General features: G+C 40.8%; 1 protein-coding gene and 1 long non-coding RNA gene across 7 annotated transcripts in view; one reads left to right on the forward strand and one right to left on the reverse strand.

Annotated features, from left to right (window-relative positions):
* The window catches only part of ATP8A1 (ATPase phospholipid transporting 8A1), a 224981-nt gene that overhangs the window by 64808 nt on the left and 135152 nt on the right, over positions 1-25021 (reverse strand). For all 5 annotated transcript variants that reach the window (XM_044387700.2, XM_026508812.4, XM_044387701.3 and 2 more), the window contains 2 exons: positions 22331-22395; positions 4566-4738 (listed from right to left, as the gene is read on the reverse strand). In XM_044387700.2, the coding sequence (XP_044243635.1) occupies positions 4566-4738; positions 22331-22395 (238 nt within the window). The remainder of the gene's footprint in view (positions 1-4565; positions 4739-22330; positions 22396-25021) is intronic.
* The window catches only part of LOC113262446 (uncharacterized), a 54897-nt gene continuing 44308 nt past the window's right edge, over positions 14433-25021 (forward strand). For both annotated transcript variants that reach the window (XR_008958370.1, XR_007187805.2), the window contains exons 1-3: positions 14433-14709; positions 15592-15706; positions 19374-19745. This is a non-coding gene — a long non-coding RNA (uncharacterized LOC113262446). The remainder of the gene's footprint in view (positions 14710-15591; positions 15707-19373; positions 19746-25021) is intronic.

Raw genomic sequence — 25021 nt, forward strand, 5'->3', positions numbered from 1 at the left:
CCTTTAGACCTCTTCAAGGAGGACCTGTTGATCAGACTGAGGTGAAAGGTTTTGCCTGGAATGCCACTCCCGAGTGACGACACTCACTGAAGTCAAGTGTTTTTTTATGCACTATGGGGAAAATGGCCTAAAAGGGGGGTTAAACTTTGATTAGAGATGTTGCAAGTAGGGAAAAATGCTTACTTCAGTTTAACTTCTGCTTTTCAGAAGACATGAGTACATAAATTATGGAGGAGAACGGTGATTACTAGACAGTCTAAAAGCTGGAGGCTCTAGGCCAATTTTCAACCAACTGTCACAGAACATAAGTTTCAAAATATGTTTAAACGAAACTGACAACTACAGAAAAAATGTAAAATTCTTTGAAAGGCTGGGTTATGTGAACTGATGAGGATCTCAGAAACCACACGCCATTTAACACACAGCAATACTTCACTGCAACACTCCCACCCTCTTCTGGAGGGAATATTAAAAGAGGTAGAACAGATGCTTCCCCAAATTAAGCTGATCCAAGCAGTAGACAGACCCTTCCCAGCAGAGAGTGGCCCACAGAAGTAGGGCTTGTCCAGAAAGTGAAAGGCCTACGAGGGGGTCCTCTGGCCCAGAAGCTTTCAAGCTGGAAGGAAATTACCAAGGAAGGGTGCATGTGTGCTTGGATCTCCCACCTGTCCCCGCCAGAGAAGCTCTACTCTTAGCTGCTTAGACATCCAGGCTCCGTGGAGGATTTGAATCACTGTTAAATGCCAAGCTCTTCATTTTATAGGCCACAAAAACCAAAGCCAGAGAAATTCCATTAGGTAGCCAAGTGCCAGAGAGGTAAAAATTTGAACAAGAATTTCATGAATCCTCAGATAAAATGCCACTTTGCAGAACAGTTCTTGATTTTAGGGGTATCCATAAATACTCACAAGTCTTAGAGCAAGTTTTTCCCTGTTCTACCTGCCCAAGACTTTCAGGGGGTCTGTGAAGCCCCTAAAATGGCACATTCGATTTTACCTATTTGTGTGTATGTGTATTTTTTTGGAGGGGGGAATGACCCACAGCTTTCATGCTCTTCAAAAGTATCTGATCACACCGATAAGAACTGGTATACTTGAGCAAGGGGAAAGAAGGGAAGAAGCGCCACAAGGACAGCATGTGTAGAACCGGGAAAACTTATCCAAAACTCCTCCGACATTAGATGCGTCTTACCTATGGAAGTACTCATGTTGTATGGGAAAACGGGCACAGAGGTAAAAACGAAAGTTGCATGGCATCTATAAAAATACGGTACTTGCTGAGCTGATAAAGACAGATTTCATTTTCCTTGTTGGGTTTTACATCCTTAAAAAAAATTACTGGAGGTGTAACATGAAACCTTCCCTTTGTAAACCAAAACCAGGACTCCAAAGCCCTGAATAATTTTGGAACGAGGGGATTATTTCTGTCTCTGAATAGTCCCTTCAGAAAGTGGTGGGAAGAGATGTAATGACTATCGACTGAGAACAACTGTTTCTTTCAATTCAGCTGTAGGCTCTGGAGGGATGACGCCCATCTTTATAACTGTGTCAATTAGGCAAACACTGGAAACTGCCTTCTGCCCTCTATGCTGATCATGTCAGGGAAGAAAGTGGCTGATGTCATCCTGAAGATGGAACTAACATCGAGAGCCTCATTATCCGTATGGGAAGGCTTCCCCCCCAGCTGCGGCGAAGAGAAGCCTGCAGCAGAGAGAGCAGACCCGGAATTATCTTCACGGGAGGACTGACAAAAGATCGGAAAGTCGTCTGAGGGGAAAACCCAGGAAGCCAGAACGAACACAAACGAAGTTTGACACAGCACTGTATTTTGAAATAATATTCAGTATTTATCTGGAATGTCTGTTCTACTGGAGTAAAACAGAGAATTTCCTGTGGCTGGGAAGATGGTAATCCTCTGAGAAGCCTGGAGTGACACTTGGCATTTAATGGTAAAGAAAGATATACAGAATTGCCCACCTATTCCTCACAAGTGACAGCAGCATTATCATGGAAATTATACTTCAAGGTCAGTAAGCTAAATGACAAGAAAATGGTCCGTGCCCGTCGTTTAAATGCCAAGAGGGGCCAGGCCAAGAAGGTGCACAGACAGAACTCTAGCAATGGCACTGACATAATTATGGGCTCGGATGCATTCTCAACACCAGACTGGAAGTTGAACCACAGTCTTTATGGGAAAAGAGAGAGTATGAAGGTAATTCGAAGAAAAAAGCTGGGGAAAGATATTTTACTTAAAAAAAAAAAACCAACAACAAACCCTAAAAACTCTAAATAAAATCCAGTGTCTGCATAGGGACCTTGAGGTCCTTGAACATGCATAAAACAAGACGGAGGAAGGAAGGGGCCACACACGTCTTTATAAGCTCAGTTTCCGAGCTGCGCTGCACGTGCATGGCAGAGCGTGATTCCCTCCCAGGGGCCTGGCCTGGAGGAGCCCCGAGGTCCACGTGACTGTGAGCATCCAGAGCAAGGATCTCGGGAGGGAATTTCACAAGCGTACAACATTTTTCTCCCTTGACATTGCTTTCTACTTCTTCTCTCCCTCTGCTATTGTTTAATTTTGTGGTTCCACTTTTTGAAGAATGGTGGGAGGTACCGTGTTAAGCAATGCTCTAAGAATGAGGCTCAGCTGCAGGGACTGCGGTATGAAAATCGGCCTCCCACATCTTTCAAAGCAACTGTGATTCTACTTAAAAGGAAAAAGAAAAAGGAGACATGAAGGAGAGCAGGGCAGGCAGGAAGTTGTGTTCAGCCTTGTATGCGCAGCATCTCTGCCCAGCACACAGTAGTTCCGGCACAGGTGCTGACTCAGGGAATGGATTGCTGTATCTAAATAACTCTGGACTCAACAGGAGCCAACCCTCCTAGCCCTTACTGTGCTTTTGAGCAATCTCTTGTTGATCCTCGTGATCCCATTAGTGAAAGTGATTAAACAACCAGATCTGGCACACAATTATCCTGATGCAAGTGTGTCAGAGTTGAACATTCCTAAGACTTGGTCAAGAGATTAGCAAGGAATCAAGAAAAGTCCCTGGAAAAACAGATTTTAAAGAGCATGATGATATCAAAGTACAAATGGGATTGACAAGATAATTTCTAATTCTTTGTTCATGATTAAGCAGAGAGCCCGATTATTACTGATATTAAATATGTGTGTACAGGGTGCCTGGCTGGCTTAGTTGGTTAAGTGTCTGCCTTCGGCTCAGGTCATGATCCCAGGGTGCTGGGACAGAGCCCTACATTGGGCTCCCTGCTCAGCAGGGAGCTGCTTCTCCCTCTCCCTCTGCAGCTCCCCCTGCTTGTGTTCTCTCTCTCTGTCAAATAAATAAAGTCTTTAAAAAAATGTGTGTACAATAGGCTCTCCAAGAGCTCTATGGTAATGTTTATTAATGCATGCTACAGTGAAGAAAAATAAATGATTAAAATAATATGGTTCCTGGAATAAGCAACTTTTAATTCTCTGAGTATGATACAATTTTATAGGTTGAAATGATGCTTTATAAAAGGTACTTATTAAGTTTGGTTTAAATTATATTTCACAAAGTATGTTCCAATGGAAATTTAGGAAATATCTATAAGGCATGGCTTATAAATGTGGAGACAAATTATATACAGGATATTTAAGTGAATAAGCCCAGACAAAAAGGGTTTAAGAAGCATAACATTCTTTTACTAGTAAATATATTTTTTAAGATAATAATAAAAGCAAATAGAAAAATTTTAACAGTAATGTTAAAAGAATAAATTCTGGGAAATTCTTCAGAAGTCCTGCTAAGATTTCATCTCCCTGGGGGGGAGGTGGAGAAAGCAGCTGGAGACGCTGCCGCCCCAGACCTGGTGTGACCAGCCCGTAAAACTCTCTCAGTGAGTGGATGGCAAAAAGGAGAATCCTTAGGTTTCACAGTGAAGAGAGTGGGCAGAGTCATGAACACACTTTAAATTTTAGGAAGACATAGTGTGAACAATTTTGACAAAGATACGGGGAAGATTCTTTGATGAGAAGTTCAGGAAGGACTAGAGCTAAATAGTTTTAAAAATGTAGTTCTATGGATTAAGCCTTGATAACTCAAAACAGATTCTAATTTAGGAAATGGGCAATATTATAAATTACAGGAAAGAGGAATGTATAGTCAAGAAATAGTGTTCAGGCAAATGACTCAGCACGTCCCGCCATGCCATTCCCTAAAGTTAAGTCCTCCATGCAGGATCCAAGATTGATGTGTGGAAAACAGAACTGTTGCAGAAACAGCCTAGGTGGAAATGCAGGTAAAATAACCGAACTGGAACACAGGAGATGGCAAGAAACCTGTCGATTCGAATTATGAACAATAATTACTAATGATCAGTAGGACTCACCTAAAACAAAACAAAACAAACCTCTGCTACTAAATTCCATTCTAGGTTGTGAACCTTGAGCCTTGAGTGAGTGAAATAATAACCTGACATTGACAAATTCTGGATAGAATAACTTCGAGGAAGTTGACAAATCAAGAATTTAGGATGGAGGGTGCTGTTTACTGAAATCGGACAATATGAAGGAGAACTTACCTGCAGCAAATAACAGCTTTGCACGACAAAGCTAAGTCCAGGAAATACTGTCTTACTCCAAAAGTTAAGGCGTACTTGAGGGTTTTCCCATCAATTATAAGAGCAAAATCATTCTCTTTTCGAAGAGCATCACCAAGGGTAGTGCAGTGGCGACTGAGAGTTTCCCTCGTTGCCTGTAAAATCAAACAAAAACACCCACAACGTTTACTTCCCTTTGTTCTGCTCAGATGCCTTCAGGATGTTCAGCAACTACATTTAGTTATTTTTCGTGCTTTTATGTTTTAAATTGCTTTTACTCTACTCATTTTATTTTCACAAGAGCCCCCCAAAGGAGATTGGACAAATGTTATCAGAAAAAGTAAATTACTCTATTAAAGTCACACATCTGCGCCTACCAGGGTTGGGATTACAAATCACTGATTCCTCTGTGAGCTTTGCTCATTATTCTAGCCACACAATCACAATCCTGCAAAAATATTTTCAGTAAATTATCTTATTACAAAAACAATAACATTGTCCTAATTTATGAACTAGTCAAAATTGCTTAGCCATGAATCCAGGGGAAAAGTTGAAGAATATCATTTAAATAACTTATGGGTGTTTTTTTCAGAATTCCTCAATGTTATCGAAACTTAATTCCCAGTAACCAAGAGGGGGAAATGCAGTATTTGTAATCTCTTGCTACTTCATCAATTGCCTTCTATAAACTTTAATCATGATTTCATGATGCTGTGTTTTAGTTGGGGATGGGGACACCTGGCTTCGTAATCTTGATGGATCAAATAGAAGAACCCCTTCCATCAATGAAGAGTTCACTTTCAGGCACAATAAAAATATTCAGTATGAAGGAGAGCTTTGTTCACCTCAACTATACGGAAGGGTTATATTTATCTCCCTCCAACAAGACCTGCTTTCCCAGCTCTTCAAAGGCAAAAAGTTGCAAGATACTTAGTTTTTCTCCCCAAAACCTGTAGACTCTTCCTATAACCAAATAGGGCCAGGTTTCTGTTTTACAAGAGCACTGTGGAGAAACAGAACAGTTTCCTCTGCATAAGGAAACATAAGGAACAATTCCTCTCCTCCTGGAGTTTTGTTCTGAATGCTAATATCTGAGTCTGCAGTTATTTATGTAATAGATACAAATATATATATATACACACATATATGTATGTATATATAATAAAATATACCTATAATAAAAATACTTATATAATAATTTTTATTATATTCATGGGAGATATAATTATTGTTCCAATTCAAGAGTGTTACTTTAGTCGCATTCACAAAGAGGGAAGCAAAGGCAGAGGTAATTAAATTTTTTATTGGAGATTTTTGAAGGTGTTTCTGCATTTGTATTCAAATGTGGTTCACACTGTGTTCTGGAATTTCAGAATCTGTTTATCAGAATAATAGAACCATGTTGTACCATAAAGTAAGCCTGCCCAAATTTCCTAATACTGGAACTTCACTTAATGCCTCCCCTGGCCCCTATTACCCACAGTGACACCAAAGACCACCGTATAGCAGTGTTCTTTGCAAAATTTTCTGTTTACACTTTACATTGGGGGGAAGTAGCTATTTGAATTTACAGGCCTCACCCTCCCATTTCCTGCTAAAATATTTTGGCCCAAGAGCACTTAAGAAAAGAAGGTGAAAATGTCAGAAAAATTCTGCAAATGAAATCTAGAAATGACAATTTACAGATTAGATTGTCTTAAAAGCAAATTTGCAAAGATGAAATAAACAAATAAATGAATGAACTGATAAAAAAAAGAAATATAAAATAAAATATTTAGCACGTACCACATACCAGGTATGGCTCTAAGGGCTACGCATACACTGCGTCTCAGTCAACACTTGTTACAACCCTATGCAGGAGGCACCACTGCGAGCCCCATTCTGCAGATGAGAAACAGGACACAGGACTGAAGTTCCTTGCCCACGAACACTTGGCCTCTAAGTGGTGAAATCATACTCAGAATTAAATTCCTGTGCTAGCTTGTGTTTCTCCACATAATCCAGGAAAAGCAAACCCAACTTGAGACAGTACCAGGCATAGCAAATTATAAATGGAATGTCCACACCAGTCCCTCTGCTGTTTCCCTAGAGCCCTCATCATCTGTCTCTCATCTCATCTTTACCGCCAACAGAGATTTCTCTTTATAAAACAAATTTAAAACAAACCACGGCTCTTCTTGCTCTAAAATTTGTCTATGGCTTCCTACCATTTACACAAGAAAGCTCCAACTCTTTAAAATGGCATTTAAAGCTCTCCACAATCGAGGCCCAGCTAATGTTCATTCGTGTTTCCCTTCACCATCTTGACCCCTTTCTGCCCTCTCTGGAATCCCCTTCCCTGATGTTAATCTACCACCTTCTAAACCAAGCTTACCGCCAAGCCCTCCCAGACTCACTTCATGCGGCCAAGCATAACTCACTCTAGGCCAGCAAGGCCCTCAGTTCCTCCAAGGGAGAGACCACGTTTCCCCCATTTCTCAGCAACAAACACTGCCCGTGATGACAAATGGTTGGGAATTACCAATGTATTGAATGAGAGCACTGATCAATTCTGAGTTATCCTACTGGTGGCTCTCCAGTTTCCTGCCTGTTCTTACTTCTGATTTGAGAGTGAGTGAATGACTGTGTGTGTGTGTGTGTGTGTGTGTGTGTGTGTGTGTGTGTGACACAGAGAGGTGGGAGAGGTAAGGAGGGAAGGAGGGAGATCTTCTCTTGCTTGATTCTTAATTTTTTAGAGAATAATCCACCACTTCAACAGTCTTTCAAACCAAGGCACTGCTCACTGAAATGCAACTGTATTTTTTATGCTTTTGCCCACACGAACCCTGAGCTGAAAACCCAAAGGAAAACTGAGATGGATCTCAGGAGAACTTCACTGCTTTTTTGAGATCAGCGGCAGAGCAAGACTGAAAGTCAAGGGACCCCTGAGCTGGGCAAGCTCCAGCATTAAGCACATCCATGGGACTTGGTCCTGTGTGCCCCACTCTCCCTGCTTGAAGGTGTTCTCTGACACCTTGAAATTGGTTGAAAACTCTCTTATTTGTAGCATCAGGGCTGCTGGGTTTCCTTGGTGATTATCACAGGTCTTTGGTAAATCAGAAGGTGTCAGGAAATGCAACAGAGGTAACATTTCAGAAGGGGAGTCAAAAACGTCGTCCCCCCACCGCCCTCCTGAATTCTGCAGCCTGCCCACCTAGAGTGCAAGGTAACAACAACAACAAAGTTGCAAACATTTTCTTATTTTAGTCTATAGCTTTCTTTTGTAAGTAGCTCTGTTGCTGGCTGTGTGTTGCCAGTTACAAGTTATATTTTACTCTTATTTATACTGCCAGGAGTATTTTAAAAATTATTTTATTTATGAAGGTTTATTGCTTCTCCCCTAAGCCTAGGAGCCATACTTTATGGCCATATTGCATTGAAGCTTATCTCCTGTAGCTAGAAATAAATTTATTACTATATTAGCTGTTGCTTTGTTTTCTTTTTGGCTACTGAAGGGGGAAATGTTTAAACATTTAAACTTAGTGACATGTGAAAGTGAAAATATATAAAGAAGAAGCTAAATCAGAAAAAGGATAAAAGACCATAGAGTAGAACAAAATATAAGCTCTGTATCTCCTTATTCTCCACAGTCTTATATGTGGGCTGAAAGAGAAGGAGCATGTGTTGCTTTCATCAGAGACGGTCTGAAGTAAAGGCAATTTGGGGACCCAGACAGGCAAGGGGCAAGGCAGGGGTCCAGATACCTTAGCAGGCAGCCATCCAGGTAAGGGAGGGAAAGTGGGGTTTGTTTGTGCCTTCCCTAACCTGCATCCCATGTGGACATTCCAGTCCATCATTCAACTCAACTCTCCCTACCCACAGCCCTGCACGCAGCTGAGCGCTCCTTAGAGCTCTTAGACCTGGACCTCCTGCCATGCTTCCCGCCTGGCCAATTCACGGTTTAGGCTACAGCCAACATTCTCCTTGGTTCTTAGTCTCCGTAACACAGAAGGGAACCCTCCCCGCCCAACCATGAGGACAGGCTCTATTCCAGCTCTCTTCTCTCGTATGGGTGCTCATGACCGCTGTTCCGTACTTTCACCCATGCCTGGTGGATTCCACTCTCCTACAGGCCAGTCCAGACCTTCTCCTCTCTCCAAGATTCCAAATTCGGCCCTTGTCACTTCAGCAAACGTATACCTGCTTTACTGAGAATGTTTATACCAGGAAGAATTTCCTCAACTTTCCTCCCTCAACCTCAAAACTTCCCTTTACTCCTTTCTCCCTAATTCTTGACGTAGAGGAAGAACAGAGATTGTTTTCACCTCCCCCACTTTTCTCTTGCATCTTCATTCTCCCCATTGTCATGATCTGTTTTTCCCTTTTAAGACTACACACTAACAAGACTGAACAAATAAACATGGCTCTGTTTCTCCTGAGTCCTCCAGGGACAGGAGTCCTACTATCTTTTGGATTTTCCACGTACTTGTTTATACTTCTGCAATGGAGCGTAATGCACAGTCATTTATCTGTTTCTATCTCTTTCCCTTCGGGACTGAGGCCTCTGATGAAGAAATGAAATAAAAGCTTTGTAAAGAATTAGTAAGCAAATTATTAATGATTGCAGAATACCTGTGGGAAGTTACAATTGTTCTTGTGGGACCATTTTGAGGACTGTTTTTGCTGACTATAAAACTGCTGTACATCTTGGATGTTCTTTTAAGGTTTTTTTTTTTAAATTTTTATTTTAAACTAACTTCTACACCAAACGTGGGCTCGAATTTACAACCCCAAGATCAAGAGTTGCAAGCTCTGGGCACCTGGGTGGCTCAGCCGGTTCTGCCTTTGGCTCAGGTCATGGTCTTGGGGCCTTGGGATCAAGCCCTGTGTTGGACTTCCTGCTCAGTGGGGGGGGGGGGGGGGGGGGGTCTGCTTCTCCCCTCCCCTCTCTAATAAATAAATAAAATCTTAAAGAAAAAAAAAGAGTTGCATGCTCTACTGACTGTGCCAACCAGGTGCCCCTTGGATGTTCTTAATTAGAACAAAAAAACCAAAATGTTAATGCACTTTTTTTTTTTTTTAAAGATTTATTTATTTGAGAGAGAAAGAGCTTGAATAGGGGAAGGGGCAGAAGGAGAGAATCTCAAGCAGACTCCCTGCTGAGAGTGGAGCATGACATGGGGCTCAATCCCATGACCCTGACATCATGACCTGAGCCGAAATCAAGAGTTGGACACTCAACCGACTGAGCCACCCAGACGCCCCTAATGTGCTCATCTTGTTACAGAGTAAATGGAGAACAAGGTGGCAGTGATGATCTAACATCTCCTTTTGTCTCATAGAATATAAATTGTCTAGTAAAAATAATAGAATGAACACCTAGACTATTTAGTGATCAAGCCAGGTTATATAACAGGGACCAAAGAAACAATATTTATTTGGTTTATAAGAAATATCCTTAGAAAAGAAAAAGAAAGATGTTTGGCAAATAATTAGGCCAGTAGAATTCCTCATAAAGATACCTCTGACCAGAAGCCCTTAATGGAGTTCTGTTTCATCTTTGGGGGGTAGCCTGGCAAAATAGGTAACATATAATACCCTGCAATGAAATAAAATAAAATAATAATCTTTAAGAAATCAGAAACTTGTAGCTTTATGGCAATCTTTTTCATTGCTTTTACATGACTTTTACCAAGGAAACCCTTGATAAAAACCACACAGGGCATCCTAGACAATGAAATCTAACACGATTTTATAGTGAAATAAATTGAAAGCCCTGATTTGTTTGGAAAGTATCATAGCAGGCAACATGACACTTTCATTTTGGCAAAAACCCTGCTTGGACTAGACTGAAGAACCCAGAGGCCAGATGTGCAAAGAACGTGTTAGGCCACCTAAGAACTATGCTTTTGATGGTCCCAAATGTAATGTTACAGAAAGCACCTGCATAAAAATGGCCCTTTGCACTTTCTAGCCTTTGGGTTGTTTTTTTCTTTTTTCCCCTGATTCCTCTCAGAGATTTATAGTACAGGTAGTCTTACTTAAGAACATATCCAAGGAACACCCTCATAGGGAATGTGGAAGTATCCCTAAGGGAAGGAAGATAAAAGCCTTTAGCCTTTGACTAGAGACTAGTTAGCCAAGTCTATTAGCAGAGACGAGGTAAAGATTACAGATAAGTAACCCAACATGTAACACCTAACGGTGGTGGCTTCCCCACCTTGTTCTGGGCTGCGATGACCTTACCATGACAGGATCACCTATCTGTACCCCAGACGGTATCGTCCGCTAGGCTAAGCCCAAATGGCAAAAGTTAAAGGAAAGAAGGGTACTTATTTATTCCAAAGTATATGTTGGTGTTTGGGTCTGAATACAAACAAGCACTGGGCATTTATATTTCTTCCTGGGAATCTGTTAAGACAGGTGCAGGTCAAATGATAAACGTGTGTTTTAAGGAGAATTCTAGTCCCAGAAAGGAAAAAAATAATATGTCAAGATTCTGAATTACACTTTGACTTTCAGACACAGTTATTTAACAATGTATTTCATTGTTCCTGGATTTATTCTTTTCCTTCATGAGTTCATCACCAGTTAAGAGCAATAAGCATACAATTGGGGCTAATGATGAATCACTTTGGGGAGACGCACGGCTCTCACCCTTGTCAGATGGACTGAAGTTTATGAAGCTTCTACTTCTCACTGTAGTGTAAGCCCCACAGGTGTCTGTTTTCACTTACTTTCCATAAAAAGGACAAAATGCAACACAATGCTCCAGGAAGACACCTGCGGGAATCTTGTGGAGCAAAGACAGGGACTCTGCTAAAACCAGCCAACTTTGAGCCACTGTAAAATCGCTCTTCAGGACTTGTCAGCTGATGTGCAAAGTCACCAATTGAGGCAGAGAAAGCAGGCATCCACGGACAACGTGCAAATGCGTGGCTATAAAAAAGCGGCACTGTTTAGGTTACGAAGTCAAGGGTGGCCACGAGGGTTCACACGACGCTTCGGGGCACTGATAACATCTGAAGCCAGATGACGATGCCACGTTGTACAGAACTAATGTCCCAGAAGCTAGAAGGCAATACAGTATCAGAACGGCCCTGCTCTGCCATTTATGGATATCTTTATGCAGGCAGGTTACTTAACTTCTTGGAATCAAAATTTTCTCATTCATAAGACTGGGTTAATATCTGTTCTGTAGGGTTATTGTGGGGACAAAATAACTCCTTTACTTGTGAGTCAAGTGCCCTGCACAGTGCTTGGGTCAGAACTGACACCCAAGAAAGACCACTTCTTTCCCTTCTTCCGACATTAGGTTTAACAGAGGTACCAACATCTGATAAAGAAGGATCTGTAAAGTGTCAAATACTGTACAACAGAGCTACAGTTCAAGTGGTACCACGGAGAGAATTTTAAGTTTCCTTTTGAAATCTCCCATTGGCAACTTATTTCCAACCCACCTTCTCATTGTTAACACCCAACCCTACCAGCTATTTCTACTACATAAAATGTATCTGTCTTCCCCTCAACTCTAGAGAAGTTAGCGTTATCTCTTCTCATACAGCATATAGTTCTCGGTACATGGTGGGAAGACACGTATTTATGTAACTAGACTAGACTGTTTTTCTTTATCTCTTAATTTCTGTCTCCAAACTGACAGCTGTTGAGTAGAAAATAACTTGAAAGTTATAAACTGGTTTGGTGTTTTTCTCTATTTTTTTTATATAGATGACCATATCAATGTGTATGTTCGACTTAAAGCTTCCAGAAAGAATGTAAAATCGTATCTATGTAGAGTTACATGTGATAGCATAGGACATGCAGATGAGCGCTTCATAAATACTAGGTTAAAATAAGTAATGATAAAGAAAATGCAGAGGCCATGTTTTGCTGGCATGTTCTTCAGATACCACACCATAACTTCACAGATATTGATTGTTTTTAATAGCAGAAAAATAAATATTCATCGGGCGGGTGTGTGAAAAAATCTTACTTTAACTTGCTAAAGGTCTACCTTTTAAAACCCATTATAAGTAAATTTAAAGTGTCAAAAAGGAAGATATATATATAAGAGTCTTAAACTAACACACATTTTATGAGTTGTTTTTGAGGTTTGGGGCCCCACCTCATCATCATTTAAGCCATGAGGTATTTGCAAATTTATGGTCCAATAACATTTCATTCTTTCTCTACTTTTACACTCTCCAAATGTTCACACCCTAAAATTACAAATTAACAGAACATTCCAAGGACATCATTAATAATACATTATGACCGTATCAAGTATGGACAATGTTAGCAAGTTCTTAAAGAGTGAGTTATGACTCCCATAATAGCAACATGGATAAACTGCTGGGTATTACTTGTTTTTCGACAATGTGTTATTGATTCAGTGGAACACTGGACATTCCATATACGCCTGTATAACACATATATCCACTCTTCCATTGGCTAGTGCAGTAAGTTGTAAAAAAATGTATGCCTGAGAGTAGAGAGAAACTACATTTATACATAATTGGTCCATTTAGTATTCATTCCAGTGGGATCACCAGCTTTCTTGGACATAGTTTTTGACCAAAAAAGCTTTGGTGTTTTTGAACTCCCAGACTATACAAGAAACATAACCTTAAAAAACATATTCGTATAGAACCAAACTAACATAGAGTAATTTTTCCAAAGTGGATAAGGGCAGACAGAAGGTGAAATCATTAAAAACATATGGCCAAAGAGGTCCTCCAAAACAGCTTAGTGGAAGGCAGCCAAAAGAATGCATTTAATCAATACATATTGCTAAATATAATGAAGGGGAAAAAGACACACACACACACACACACACACACACACACACACAACACTGTAACGAGGAAACAGACCAATCTCCCAGTAGGGTCATGCCATCAGAAAGGTCAAGGGTTACAAAATGGAGGAAGGTAAGAAGAGGAAGTTGTAGTGCTGGATAAATTGCTCTTGGCCCCTGGGCAGGGGTTTGGGAAGTGGGATTATGATAGGTTCCATCAGGCAAATAACTCCTTACAAGGCATCTAGTCTCACTTGGGTAGCCCTAGAGAGGGAGGCAGAGAAGTGTGGAATCTGGGTCCGAGGCTGTGTTTCAGTGTTGGGGTAGGGGCACGCAGCAAAGAGAAACAAATCCAGAGAAAGGAAGGAAGAGTGAAGTAGGGGATATAATTATATAATTTAAGTAGTTTTGTGGATAAAGGCTTTTACCAAAGCTCTCATGGTAATTACTTTAAACCACCGCTGAAAGCCTCCTAAACACTTATTTTGAGCTTGGTATTAAATATTCTCTGGTGGCAGCAAAGACTCCAAGGCAGAGAAGAAGAATTCTAGAGGAACTAGGTCGGCAGACATCCAGTCTCTCAGACTGCCTTCGATCCCGCCAGGAAGAGGCTGCTCGGAATATACAGCCGGTTTTTTGAAAATAAGCAAATTACCAAATCGACGGTTTGGAGAAAGTAACAACCTGGGGCCTCTGAGAAATTGTCACCCCACAAAGACAGAACAGCAAAGAAAGCTAATGTTGGGCCCATTTTTCCTAATGATTTGAATTAATTAGTGTAGGAATGCAGAAGACTCATTATCTGCTGTATTTGCCCACTGCCAATCCCGAATGCACACCGTTTCCGTTATTTCATACGTACATTCAATAAAATCTTATGTACAGTTGTTGTAGTAGTAAAATGAAACGCCCGAATCCCATAAAGGCAAGATGCCCAAACACCACCCTTTTCCAGAAGGGCAACCGCCTCTCAGCTGCTTTTGTAGTCCTGGTGGTGAGTGGGAAAGGAGAGAGGGACAAAGTAGAAAATGTGAGGGTGCCTCCCAGAAAGCCTGCACCTGTGACTGAGTCTCTATGGCCACTGGAAAAGGTATGGTTGTTTAAAAACCGGAAGAAAAATAGATGGTTTTGGACTTAGAGGGATCTAGGTTGAAGTTCAGGGTTCTGTGCTTGCCAGCTGTGTGAACTCCAAGTCTCTCTCCGTGAGACAAACAGCCCCAGCCGCACAGACGCAGAGACTAATGTACGCAGAAACGTCTGGCACACAGTAGGTTGCCTCTAACCGGTCAGTTTTATGCTGCGGTGACTCGTCAGAAGAAATGTGCGGCAGAGATGCAAAAAAGTCACAAGGTATGACCAGCTCCCCTCAAAAAATATCAACAAGCTCTGGGGAGAGGGCGGATAGACTGGCGAGGAAGCATTTATCTGTAATTCTAGGACTCAGGGAGCTCTTGGAGGAGTTCAGATGTTTCGCCACGGGGGAAAAAAAAGAAAAAAAAAAAGAAGAGAGATAAAGAATACTCAGACTTGTGGGTAGGAAGAATTTCTCAAAACCGAATTGCTATGAATCTGTGAACAACCTCACTCAGGGCTCTGCACACCAGCCAAGATGACTGAATTTTAAGGAAAGGACGCACATTTAGTTTTCATCCGACCCAACAATCATGTCTGATGGAACTTCTTCCACCACATACTCTGGCTTTGTGGCAGGCGGCGTCTTACATCAGAGGAAAAGAGAACAGATAATTTGTTCGTACGCTATTTTCATTTTTTGTAATGTTTACATTTTTTTTTTTTACTAACTCGTTTCTTTCAAATGGAACAAAGTTGGCTTTCTTCGCTGAGAGCTACTTGGAGGGAGCAGCATGCCGGACGCTATTTGAACAATCGTCCTGCTGTGGGACATTAGAAAAACCTAACTTTGCTTCTGATAGGGATATATTAACACCTTAAAAGTTAAACTAAGATCTTAACATTTTCAGGCCAAAACGCTGAAACAGCTTTGCTAATGGGAAAAGAAAATTCACAGTCCTACTGCTCCCATGCTGGCAGCAAAGGCACATTCAGTGAGGTTTAAAACCTGCCTAAACTATTTTTCAAAGCAATACAAAATGTATTGTATTGGACTCGCGGGACACATCAAGACAAAACCTGAAGTAGCCCCAAGTCTCTTTTCTCCCCCTCCCTTTCTGGAGTCGAGTCAATAACTCGCTTATTCTGGATTTCTTTCAGGGGCCATTCAACGGTGGCTGGTTCCCCAAACGGTGAAATTTGTCTGCATAATGCACATAAGTCGAGCTTAAAAGGATACAGATGACAACCTCACCATTTATGTCATGAATGCCCTGTAAGTTATATTTGAAGCTTACATGGTGTTGGAAAATCAAATTCAGCTAGAAGAAAAAAAAAAAGAACGATCCCATAAAGGGCTTTATTTTACCACGGTGTTGAAAAATATATAATCTTTTGCTTGTTAGTAACAAATGCGGTTAATAATTCATTGTCTATAAAATATATCAGTGAGGAAAAACATTGGTGTCCATAATCAAACCTGGGCTGACTTGGGGTCATATTCTCAAATTTAGCAGAGGGGTTTAGGTAGCGAGAAGGGTGGCTGTTTAAAATCACCTTTTTCTTTTAAAAAACAAAAACAAAAACAAAACACCTCTTACAACAGCTGGCAATGAGGACCACCCTCCCTGGGAATAATAATGCTAAAAGAAATAATAATGATGAAGATTATGATAATGGTCTGTATTTTTAAAAAGCTCACTACATGCTGGCTATTGTCTATAAGTATTTAGAAGGTACTGTTCTGCTTAATCCTCACAATGTACCCCAGAGATGGGTATTATTATTACTCTTGTTTTATAAGAGTAGCGGGCAGCTGAGGCCCAGAACAATCTATTTGCTTACACCCCCGAATCCAAGGACTTCGATATGTCCTCCAATGCCAATTAGCACCAGAGGTCAAGTTAAAATTTTCCAATGGGCATAGTAGTATCTGCCTACTAATGTTTTCAGGTGTAAGTGTGATGGTTCCTATAAAGCCTTTAGTCTGGTACCTAGTACAAAAAATAAGCACTTCATAAACAGAAGCTAGTGTTTTTCTTATGACTATAATAGCAATGCACAAAACCCTGCAGGGATAGTGGGGCTCTCTTTTCACAGAAAGTCAGAAAGCTGCATTTTCCTCTGGGATCCATTCACTACTTCCCATACATCAGGGGCTGACTCCTACTAATTGGGCTGAATGTGAATGTCTGTTGCAGCAGAGACTACCTAGAAAAACTGCCCAGATGATCCGAAGGAGAGGTAGGCAGGGCTTCTCGGGAGTTAAACTTGTCAACACTGGAAACCTTTTGACTTTGAGTGGAGGAAATTTATTTCTCCAAGCCCTCTACCTACATACGTATTTAACCATTATTTCTGTTGATTCAACAAATATATAGTAAATATTTTTCTTCTCTGTCCTCTTTCTGTTTCCTAGGGAAACCAGAGAGTAGAAAGGAGAAGGAAAAACAGTAAGAATGGATTTAAGATCCAGCCCTGCTCCCCAGGACAGATCCACCAACTCTCACATAAAAGAGACCAAGGCTAAGGGTCTATTATGTTATAATACAGAGACTAGCATATAATATAGAGACTCAGAAAAATTGTTCTGGCACACACAGAGTAAACGGCTTAAGAAATTATGGTCTCTCCTACCCACCCTCGACTTGACAGAGGAGGGCAGTGGAATCAGGGTGTAGAGAGCTTTCCGTACATTTCGAAAGGCCTTAATTAGACACTGTTTGCTAAAGACAGATTGAGATTCCCTAGTTCTTAGCTCACATTTTTAGACTTCTCCAGTTTTAGCAGACAGACGTTGAACAAATCATGACATACTAAAGATATGAAAGAGATGTGAGAAGAATCCCTTGGATCTAGGTCATTAAGTGGAAGGGGTTTCTAAGAAGGCTGTGGGATACCTCCTAGGCATTGCTGAGGAATTACCGAAGAAGTACCATATACACTTCGAGCCAGTAATTTGAAATTCCTGCCTTTGCAGACCCTTAAGGAAATGTCTCCTACCAAGAACATAATCAGAACTAATAACGTGGTTCAAGGCAGCACAATAAAAAATTATACCAATTATCTAAATGATCAATTTATTACAAATATCTAATAGATTTTGATCAACTTTAGATGATTCTTAATGGCACTTATCTATGAAATTTGATTTTCTAAACTCACAGAAAAACATGATCAAGCTTTCTAAGAAATCCTTTTGCTGACACTGTCAATATTAGACAATATGTGGTAGGTGTCTGGGTATCAACACCCGCTGTGTTCTGGGCAGCGGCAGAAATGCCCGTCAGATTTCCGTATCAGATCTGGGCGCTTTCATTCTGTATTTTCAGCTGCAGTTTGGTTTTATACGTTCACTTGAAGGTTTTAAAGAATGCTGAATAGCCATTAATTTTTCAAGAAGGATAATTGTATTGAAACTCAAAATGAGAAAATTTAGAAAGCCAACTAACATTTTTTTTTCTTTTTTGACATGAGCATAAAAATTTCTGTTACTGTGATGGCCAGGAGAAAGGTTTTTCTATTTGGAAATTGAAGAGCCTCAAATATAATATTTTACTTGGACAAGTTCAACATAAAAAGAGAGATTCAACTTTAAAATGTTAACGTTATTAGGAATATCTTGGTAGAAAATTTGCACAGTTCATAGCAATACGCATCACTTATGTAAAAGAAGATCTACATTTATATCTTGCTTAGAAAAAAATTAGAAGGTGGGGAAATAAAATATATCTTTCGTAATGAAAATAATCATTGCACAAAACAACTTGCAAGCTGCTGAAATACTGTTTCTCTACAAAATTTTATACCATCTATGTCTTCTATGTGCCATGCCCTATGCTAACCATACCAGTCCTCTGCTAAGGGTAACATTATCTTCCCTTTATAGGCAGCAAAACTGGCTCAGAGAAGTTACTAATTTCAATTAGCCCAGGGTCCCATATTCAGAATAGGGCAGAACTGTACCATTTCATGGAATAATTTGAGTATGTTCATTAGAACTGTCACTTGATGAAACACACACCCACAATCTATTTTCTATTACATTATTTCCTAAGATATTATGTTCCTATTAAGTTTATTACCTACATGTTAATTATTTGTTTGCACTGATGGAATGGCAATCCCGTATTTTATCATAATCAGTACAATTTGAACACAGAGGATGCTTTTCTTTCCCATGACAATGAAAACTAAATAATCACTTATCTACAGGCATTCTAGCCCATCTAATGATTTGCTTGAGATCTCAGCTGCGGATTTTATGACACAGGATCTGAAGGAGCTATGCAAAGTGATGTTTCCTTTCCTGCTGGGAAGCAAATGAGTGCACCACAGCGGGTCTGACCCCAAACAGCCCGATTTGTAAAGTCACCACTTAACTCCCTGGGAGAAAAACCTTCCCCAGACGGCAGCGAGAGAATGCATGGCAGTCCAGAGCTGGATAAATGAGCCTTAATCCATTCAGCCAGGGTTTGCCTATGATCTTCCACACCACATGGTCACTTGAATTGCTAAGGATCTTTCTCACTACTTTACTCTTAAAATACCAGATACGATAAATTGCTACTGAATTTAAAACTGATACACAACTTTTTTTTTTCCCAAGGGAAACCCTTAATTAATCATTACTCAGTGACTTAATCGTCAAATATTTCTGGAGTACTTATCATGTGGTGGGGAATTTGCAGGGCATTGATAGAGAATGGTGAACCCAAACAGACATATTTGCACCCTGCTTTCACTAAAATTGACTGTTCCCTTGGGAGTCCTTCTTGTGTTTGGTCCAGTAGAAATAGGTAATACAGGGACCCTTCGGGTATTTATCACTTATGAGTTACCACCTGAAAACTTCAAAAGGAAAATAAATGCCCTCGTCTTCATAATCATGATGTAGTACACTGAATATTTTTGGCATTCCATTTTTCTTTCTTTTTCTTGAGATTACTATTACCGCACTTGATCCTTAGAACAACACATAAAGAACGTGTTCATCCAAGTTGGAGAAAAATTATGAAACAGATGAAAACAAAAGCAGCATTGCTAACACACCCTCCACGAGGTGGAAGCTCAGACGCAGACAGAAAGGATCACGTGTCAGATCAAGCATGGATTGTCGTGCGTTTGCGTCAACGTCACGGGTCTGACCTCTGGCTTCTTTCAAGCGTCAGAAAAAAGCATCTCCTGCCTGTAACCCGTGTTGCTGACACAGGCCTAAACGCCTACAGGGACTGAGGGACTGCTGTCACCCAGGCTTCTGCAACGCTGTGAACAACGGCCGCCCAGTTCCGGAACCACTCCAGGGATCACGTGGGGTAAGTCTGCCTGAATTTCTCTCACACCGTATCGCGGGCATTGATGCTCCCATTCTCTGTTACCTACCTCTGATCCTGGTCCGTTGCCTGCACCCCACGCCTCCCTGCCCTTCCACGCTGGTCTGTGGACCGTTCCTTCTACACATCAAACATCTTTGAAGAGGCTGATGAAGTTGCTTTCCTTGCCCGAGGAAGCAGATTCTCAAACCTGGCCCAGCGTTCCGCAGTTGACCTGAGACCATCTTTCCAGGTTTCGCCCCTCTGTCATGTCTTTACAGTCTCCTCATAAATACCGTGCCACCGTCAAAGAAGAATTAGGTAGCTTCTTCTATACTATCACAGAGCAATTGGTACGGTCATAGTAAGTGAGAAAAGCAAAGTATAAGGCAGTGTGGATAGTATGCTGTAATTGATGTTCAGTGACAAAGTATGTGTGCCCGCATCTACGCGCACGTCCGTGAGATACGGCAGAGTATCTCTGGATAAACACTTGGGAACTGGAACCGTTCCTAGGGAGATAAACCAGGTAGCCTAGGTGTAAGGATAGGGGACTCACTTTTTAACACTTGTACTTGTCCCTTTCTGGAACGTGAATTTTTATCTTATGTGCCTACATTCATTCAAACAACGAATACTTAAAAATCATAACTTTGTGTCCAAGTTCAACGTTCCTCTTTCACGCCCCGAGTATACCTTGAATTTACTTGCATAAACTTTCTGCTTTAAGTATTCCTCCATTACTCAGCTGCTCACCTCTAACTAAATGCCACATACTTTATAAATACTTCCCTAAGCTGCACAATATTTTCATAGCAAGATATCTACCTTATTTATGTATCTGTTTTGTAGTGTTACTTGAATGCATTTTACTTCCCTTATTATCTTTAAGCGTTGGAAGGGAAGCATTATCACAGTTATAATTTTTCACAACCTGTAACTTGAATAAACCCCAAATTAACAATATGAAGGGTAGGGAACAGAGACAACCGTGAGCTCTAAGGGGCAGAGTCCACAGAGGACTTGCTTAGTGGTGTGTTCTCGGGGCTAGCAGAGAACTGCTGAATGAATAAATAAAAAGGAAAGTCTTCCAACCACAGGCTAGGAATTTGTGTGTGTGGGTATGTTTAGGATTAAAGCATGGTTCACGGGGCGCCTGGGTGGCTCAGTCAGTTAAGCGTCTGCCTGTGGCTCAGGTCATGATCCCGGGGTCCTGGGATCGAGTCCCACATCGGGCTCCCTGCTTAGCAAGGAGCCTACTTCTTCCTCTCCTTCTGCCTCTACCCCCAGCTTGTGCTCTCTCTCTCTCGCTATCTCTCTGTCAAATAAATAAATAAATAAAACCTTAAAAAAAAAAGCACGGTTCACAAAATGTACTTATTATTAAAGATGTGAACAACTTTCATGGTTTCAAAATCATGTATTATTCTTTAGGCTACACGTTTCTTGAAGGTTTCACAAGAAAGGGAAAAGGATCACAAGGATTGTTCTGAGGACAAATAACGAAGAGCTCATCATTCCAATTCAAAGATCAGAAGTCAAATCACTTCTTAGATGTAATTTCTGTTCTCTACCTGACTTCTGAACATTTGCCTCTTCACCATCCCTTCTATGTACCTGGCCTCTCTCCACTTCACTCACATCCTTAATAACAGGTTCTTCTCTGCTTTGCTCTTTGCGTCACGGTGACTATTTTAAGCAGTTGTATACTCACCTCCCCTGTTCTGTCTTCCACCTTAAGTTACAGTCGCCTTTACTTTAAAATTCTTACAGGTCATTTGACCTGCATATTTTTTTGCTTAACTTCTATTTTACACTGTACACATAACAAATCTTTCCCAAATATAACTTCATGTGATCACAGCCATGAAAAAAGGACATCCTAGGAATTTATATTTCAGCCCAGAAGTTAGGACATTTAAAAAAATACAACAACAACATGACTTTCCTATAAGAAATGGTGAATTCGTGCATTTAATAGGTTCTGCAGATTTTTTTTAAAGAAACAAAACCTATATTAACCCTGGAAGCTAAAGCAGATATTAAATGTTTTATATACAAAATTCCCAGGTAGGGAGCGCCTGGGAGGCTGAGTCGGTTAAATGTTTGCCTTTGGCTCGGATCATGAACCCAGAGTCTGGGGATGGAGCCCCATGTTGGGTTCCCTGCTCAGCAGGGAGTCTGTGTCTCCCTCTCTCTTTGCCCCTGCCCCCACCTTGCTTGTGCTCTCTCCCTCTCTCAGATGAATAAATAAAATCTTTTAAAAAAAAATTCCCAGGTAGATATGAACAAACTGTAGTCACTCAGTAACCTCCTGACATAATGCTTTTGTAAAGTAGTTTTGTCTCACACCACCAAGCAAATCATTTAGCAACTTGTTTCAGCTGTCTCAGACACAAAGCTGGAATCTATTTACCTCAATGTGGTTCAGAACAGTATACATTATGTTACAGCAGAACAAGAATGAGAAGTATCTTTTAACCTAAGGAAGATCAAATATTTCTACAGCTATTTGGATATAAAATAAAATACTACAAGATGATTAAGTTATTAAAGCATTTTTTTAAAAATAAGATAATTTTACTTACATCAAGAGAGCCTTCATTTATAACGATCATTCCCATGTTCTTCCTCAAAAGTTTGCAGGAGTGTCCTATGTCCAAACAAAGAGTAGATTAATTGATATTATTCATTTCTCTAGAGAGAAGTAGTGAAGATGTTAAAGTGATAATACTATAAAAACATCTAAATTTTATTTATTTTTAATCTATTTTATTAGATAAAATTAAGGTTTTATCTATTTCATTAGGACTTGATGACAGTCACCTGTTTCCAGTTTGCAGGAAGTTAAAGAAATGCTCTGCTTATTAGAGGAGTGACACAAGGATAACATTTGGTGTGTGAAGGCTGTCTTGATAAACAAGTAGGGAAAGAGAATGTGGTGATGATTCTCAGTGTCCTGAAAACTAACGAATTTATATGGAATGTCCTTCATGATGACCAACGTGAGGAGAGCAGATGGGCTGATGGTTGTTTCTGGAGGAGGTGCAGAACGGTTGTCCGGCTATCTTTTGGACCACTGATCCCACCACCATCTCCCCACCCTTGGACTGTGGTCATGTCCTCTACGGTCCTGTCCTCTCTTGCTTGCCATACCTGCCGTGGGGTGAAATCACCCGCTCATTAAACCAACTCTGCCTCCTCTGGACCCATGGGCGTCTAGCTGAACGTGGCTGGAGAGAAAAACCTCGCTGACTGGTGTTTAAAATATGACCATCACATGTAAACTAATGTCATCGATACTTACTCCTTTTGTGAGCTCATCTGATACAATGATTTTAAACACCATCTAAACACTGACCATTCTGGAACTCAGATCTCCCACTTAGAGCTCTTCCCTAAACTCCACCCTCTCACACTCCAGTGCCTGGGTAACACAGATACTGAGGTGCAAATCAGGCATCTCAAACCTAACAGATCCAAAAATGAGACCCCTGATCTCCTCCCAGAAAACCTGCTTCTCCTCAGTCTTCCTCATTGTGGTTAGTGGTGACTCCATCCTTCAGTCACTATGGCTAAAATTCTTGGAGTTATGCCTGAGTCCTTTCTTTCTCATGCCCTACATGTAATCTATTAGTCAATCCTGTGGGCTCCATCTTTAAAATATATACGTATTCCAACCATTTCTCACCAGCTTCACTGTTACCACCCAGGTCCAAGTCACCACCATGCCTCACCTGGATTAATGTGAGAGCCTCTTCACTGGTCTCCCTGCTTCCACACCTGCTTCCCTTCCAGTCCATTCTCAGCCAGCCTAGTGTCCAGACTGATCGTTTTCACAGGAAAGTTAGTCCATGTCTTTCCTCTGCACAGAACCATCCTGTGGTTTCCCATCTCACTCAGAGTAAATGCAAAGCCCTCACACGGGCCTGGAGGTCTCGTCTAACCGAGGCTCTGTTACACTGCTGGCCTTTTCTCCAACTCTCCCTCTTTGCATTTCTGCTCTTTCCAGAACAGAAGACAGCTTTCCCTAATCATCCAAACGACGAGCTCCCTCCCTCTTCTCTCTTAGGTTGTTTCTCAAATGTCACCATCTCCATGAGTTCTTCCTGATCTCCTGATTTAAAACTGAATCCTTCTGTGCAATGCACTGTAACCATTTGCTGTATGAATGAATCTCACCTACTATTCTAGGAAAAGGGCCCCAAAGATTATGACCCAAGACTCGAAAAGTTAAATGTTACCAGAAACTACCACCATTCTCTTCACAGGAACAGTCACAATGGCTACATGCCCTGAACTATTTTCAGGATCACTTAATTTTCCTCATGTATCACTCTTTGTCACCACACAGTCTCCCTCTACCTGTACTCACGTTTTCTGCTCAACATGCTTGTCTTTGAGGTCTCCCAACTCTAAAGCATTCTGTATTCCTGTACATCTTCTTTCCATTTGTCTCTCACACCAGTGATAATTTTTATAATCAAAATTAACCATTTGTGTGGCTTAGAGATTTACACTTCTACTAGCTAGTGTCTCTTAAAAATGAATTTTCCTCTACTACCAGCAATTTACTATAAATTTGTAGTTTATGTTTATAGAATGCTATGATACTAAAAATTCTAAAAGGAGCATCAGCTAAATGTTTCTCAATGATATTTGACGATGACTTTTTAAAAATGTGGTTTCAGTCTGTAAACACCTCTTAATGGTTTCAACTTTGGGAGAGTTTTGGATGTAATTCATATCATGAATATCCAGAGATTGAATCTATGTCAGGGTTGACAGTGTTCAGGCAACCTACTATTCCTGAATGTAAGAAAAAAAAAAAAAAGAGTGACATTTTCTTGCATATTACTGGTACTACAGGCCTCACGCCAAATACTAACGTTCTTCTCAATGAGACATCCGTTATGGATGAATTGTGTTCCCCCCCCCCCCCACCGTTTTACGTGTTGAAGCCCTAACCCACAACATTTGCAGATTGGGCCTTCAAGAAGTTAGAGTTACGTGAGGTCAGAAGGTGGGTGTCTGATCCAATAGCACTGGTGCCCTTGTAAGAAAAGGAAGAGACACCAGGAGGGTGCGTCTACAGAGCAAGGGTTGGCTGAGGCCACTGCAAGCCAGGAAGAGAAGCTTTCAGAAGCTTTGAAACCTGCTGACACTTGGTCTTGAACTTCCATCTTCCGGAACTATGAGACAATAAATTTCTGCTGTTTAAACCACACCATCCATGGTATTTTGTTATGGCAGCATGAGCTACCTAAATAAACCTCTTT

The sequence above is a fragment of the Ursus arctos genome, unplaced genomic scaffold (genome assembly GCF_023065955.2).
Source record: "Ursus arctos isolate Adak ecotype North America unplaced genomic scaffold, UrsArc2.0 scaffold_9, whole genome shotgun sequence".
NCBI lineage: Eukaryota > Metazoa > Chordata > Mammalia > Carnivora > Ursidae > Ursus > Ursus arctos.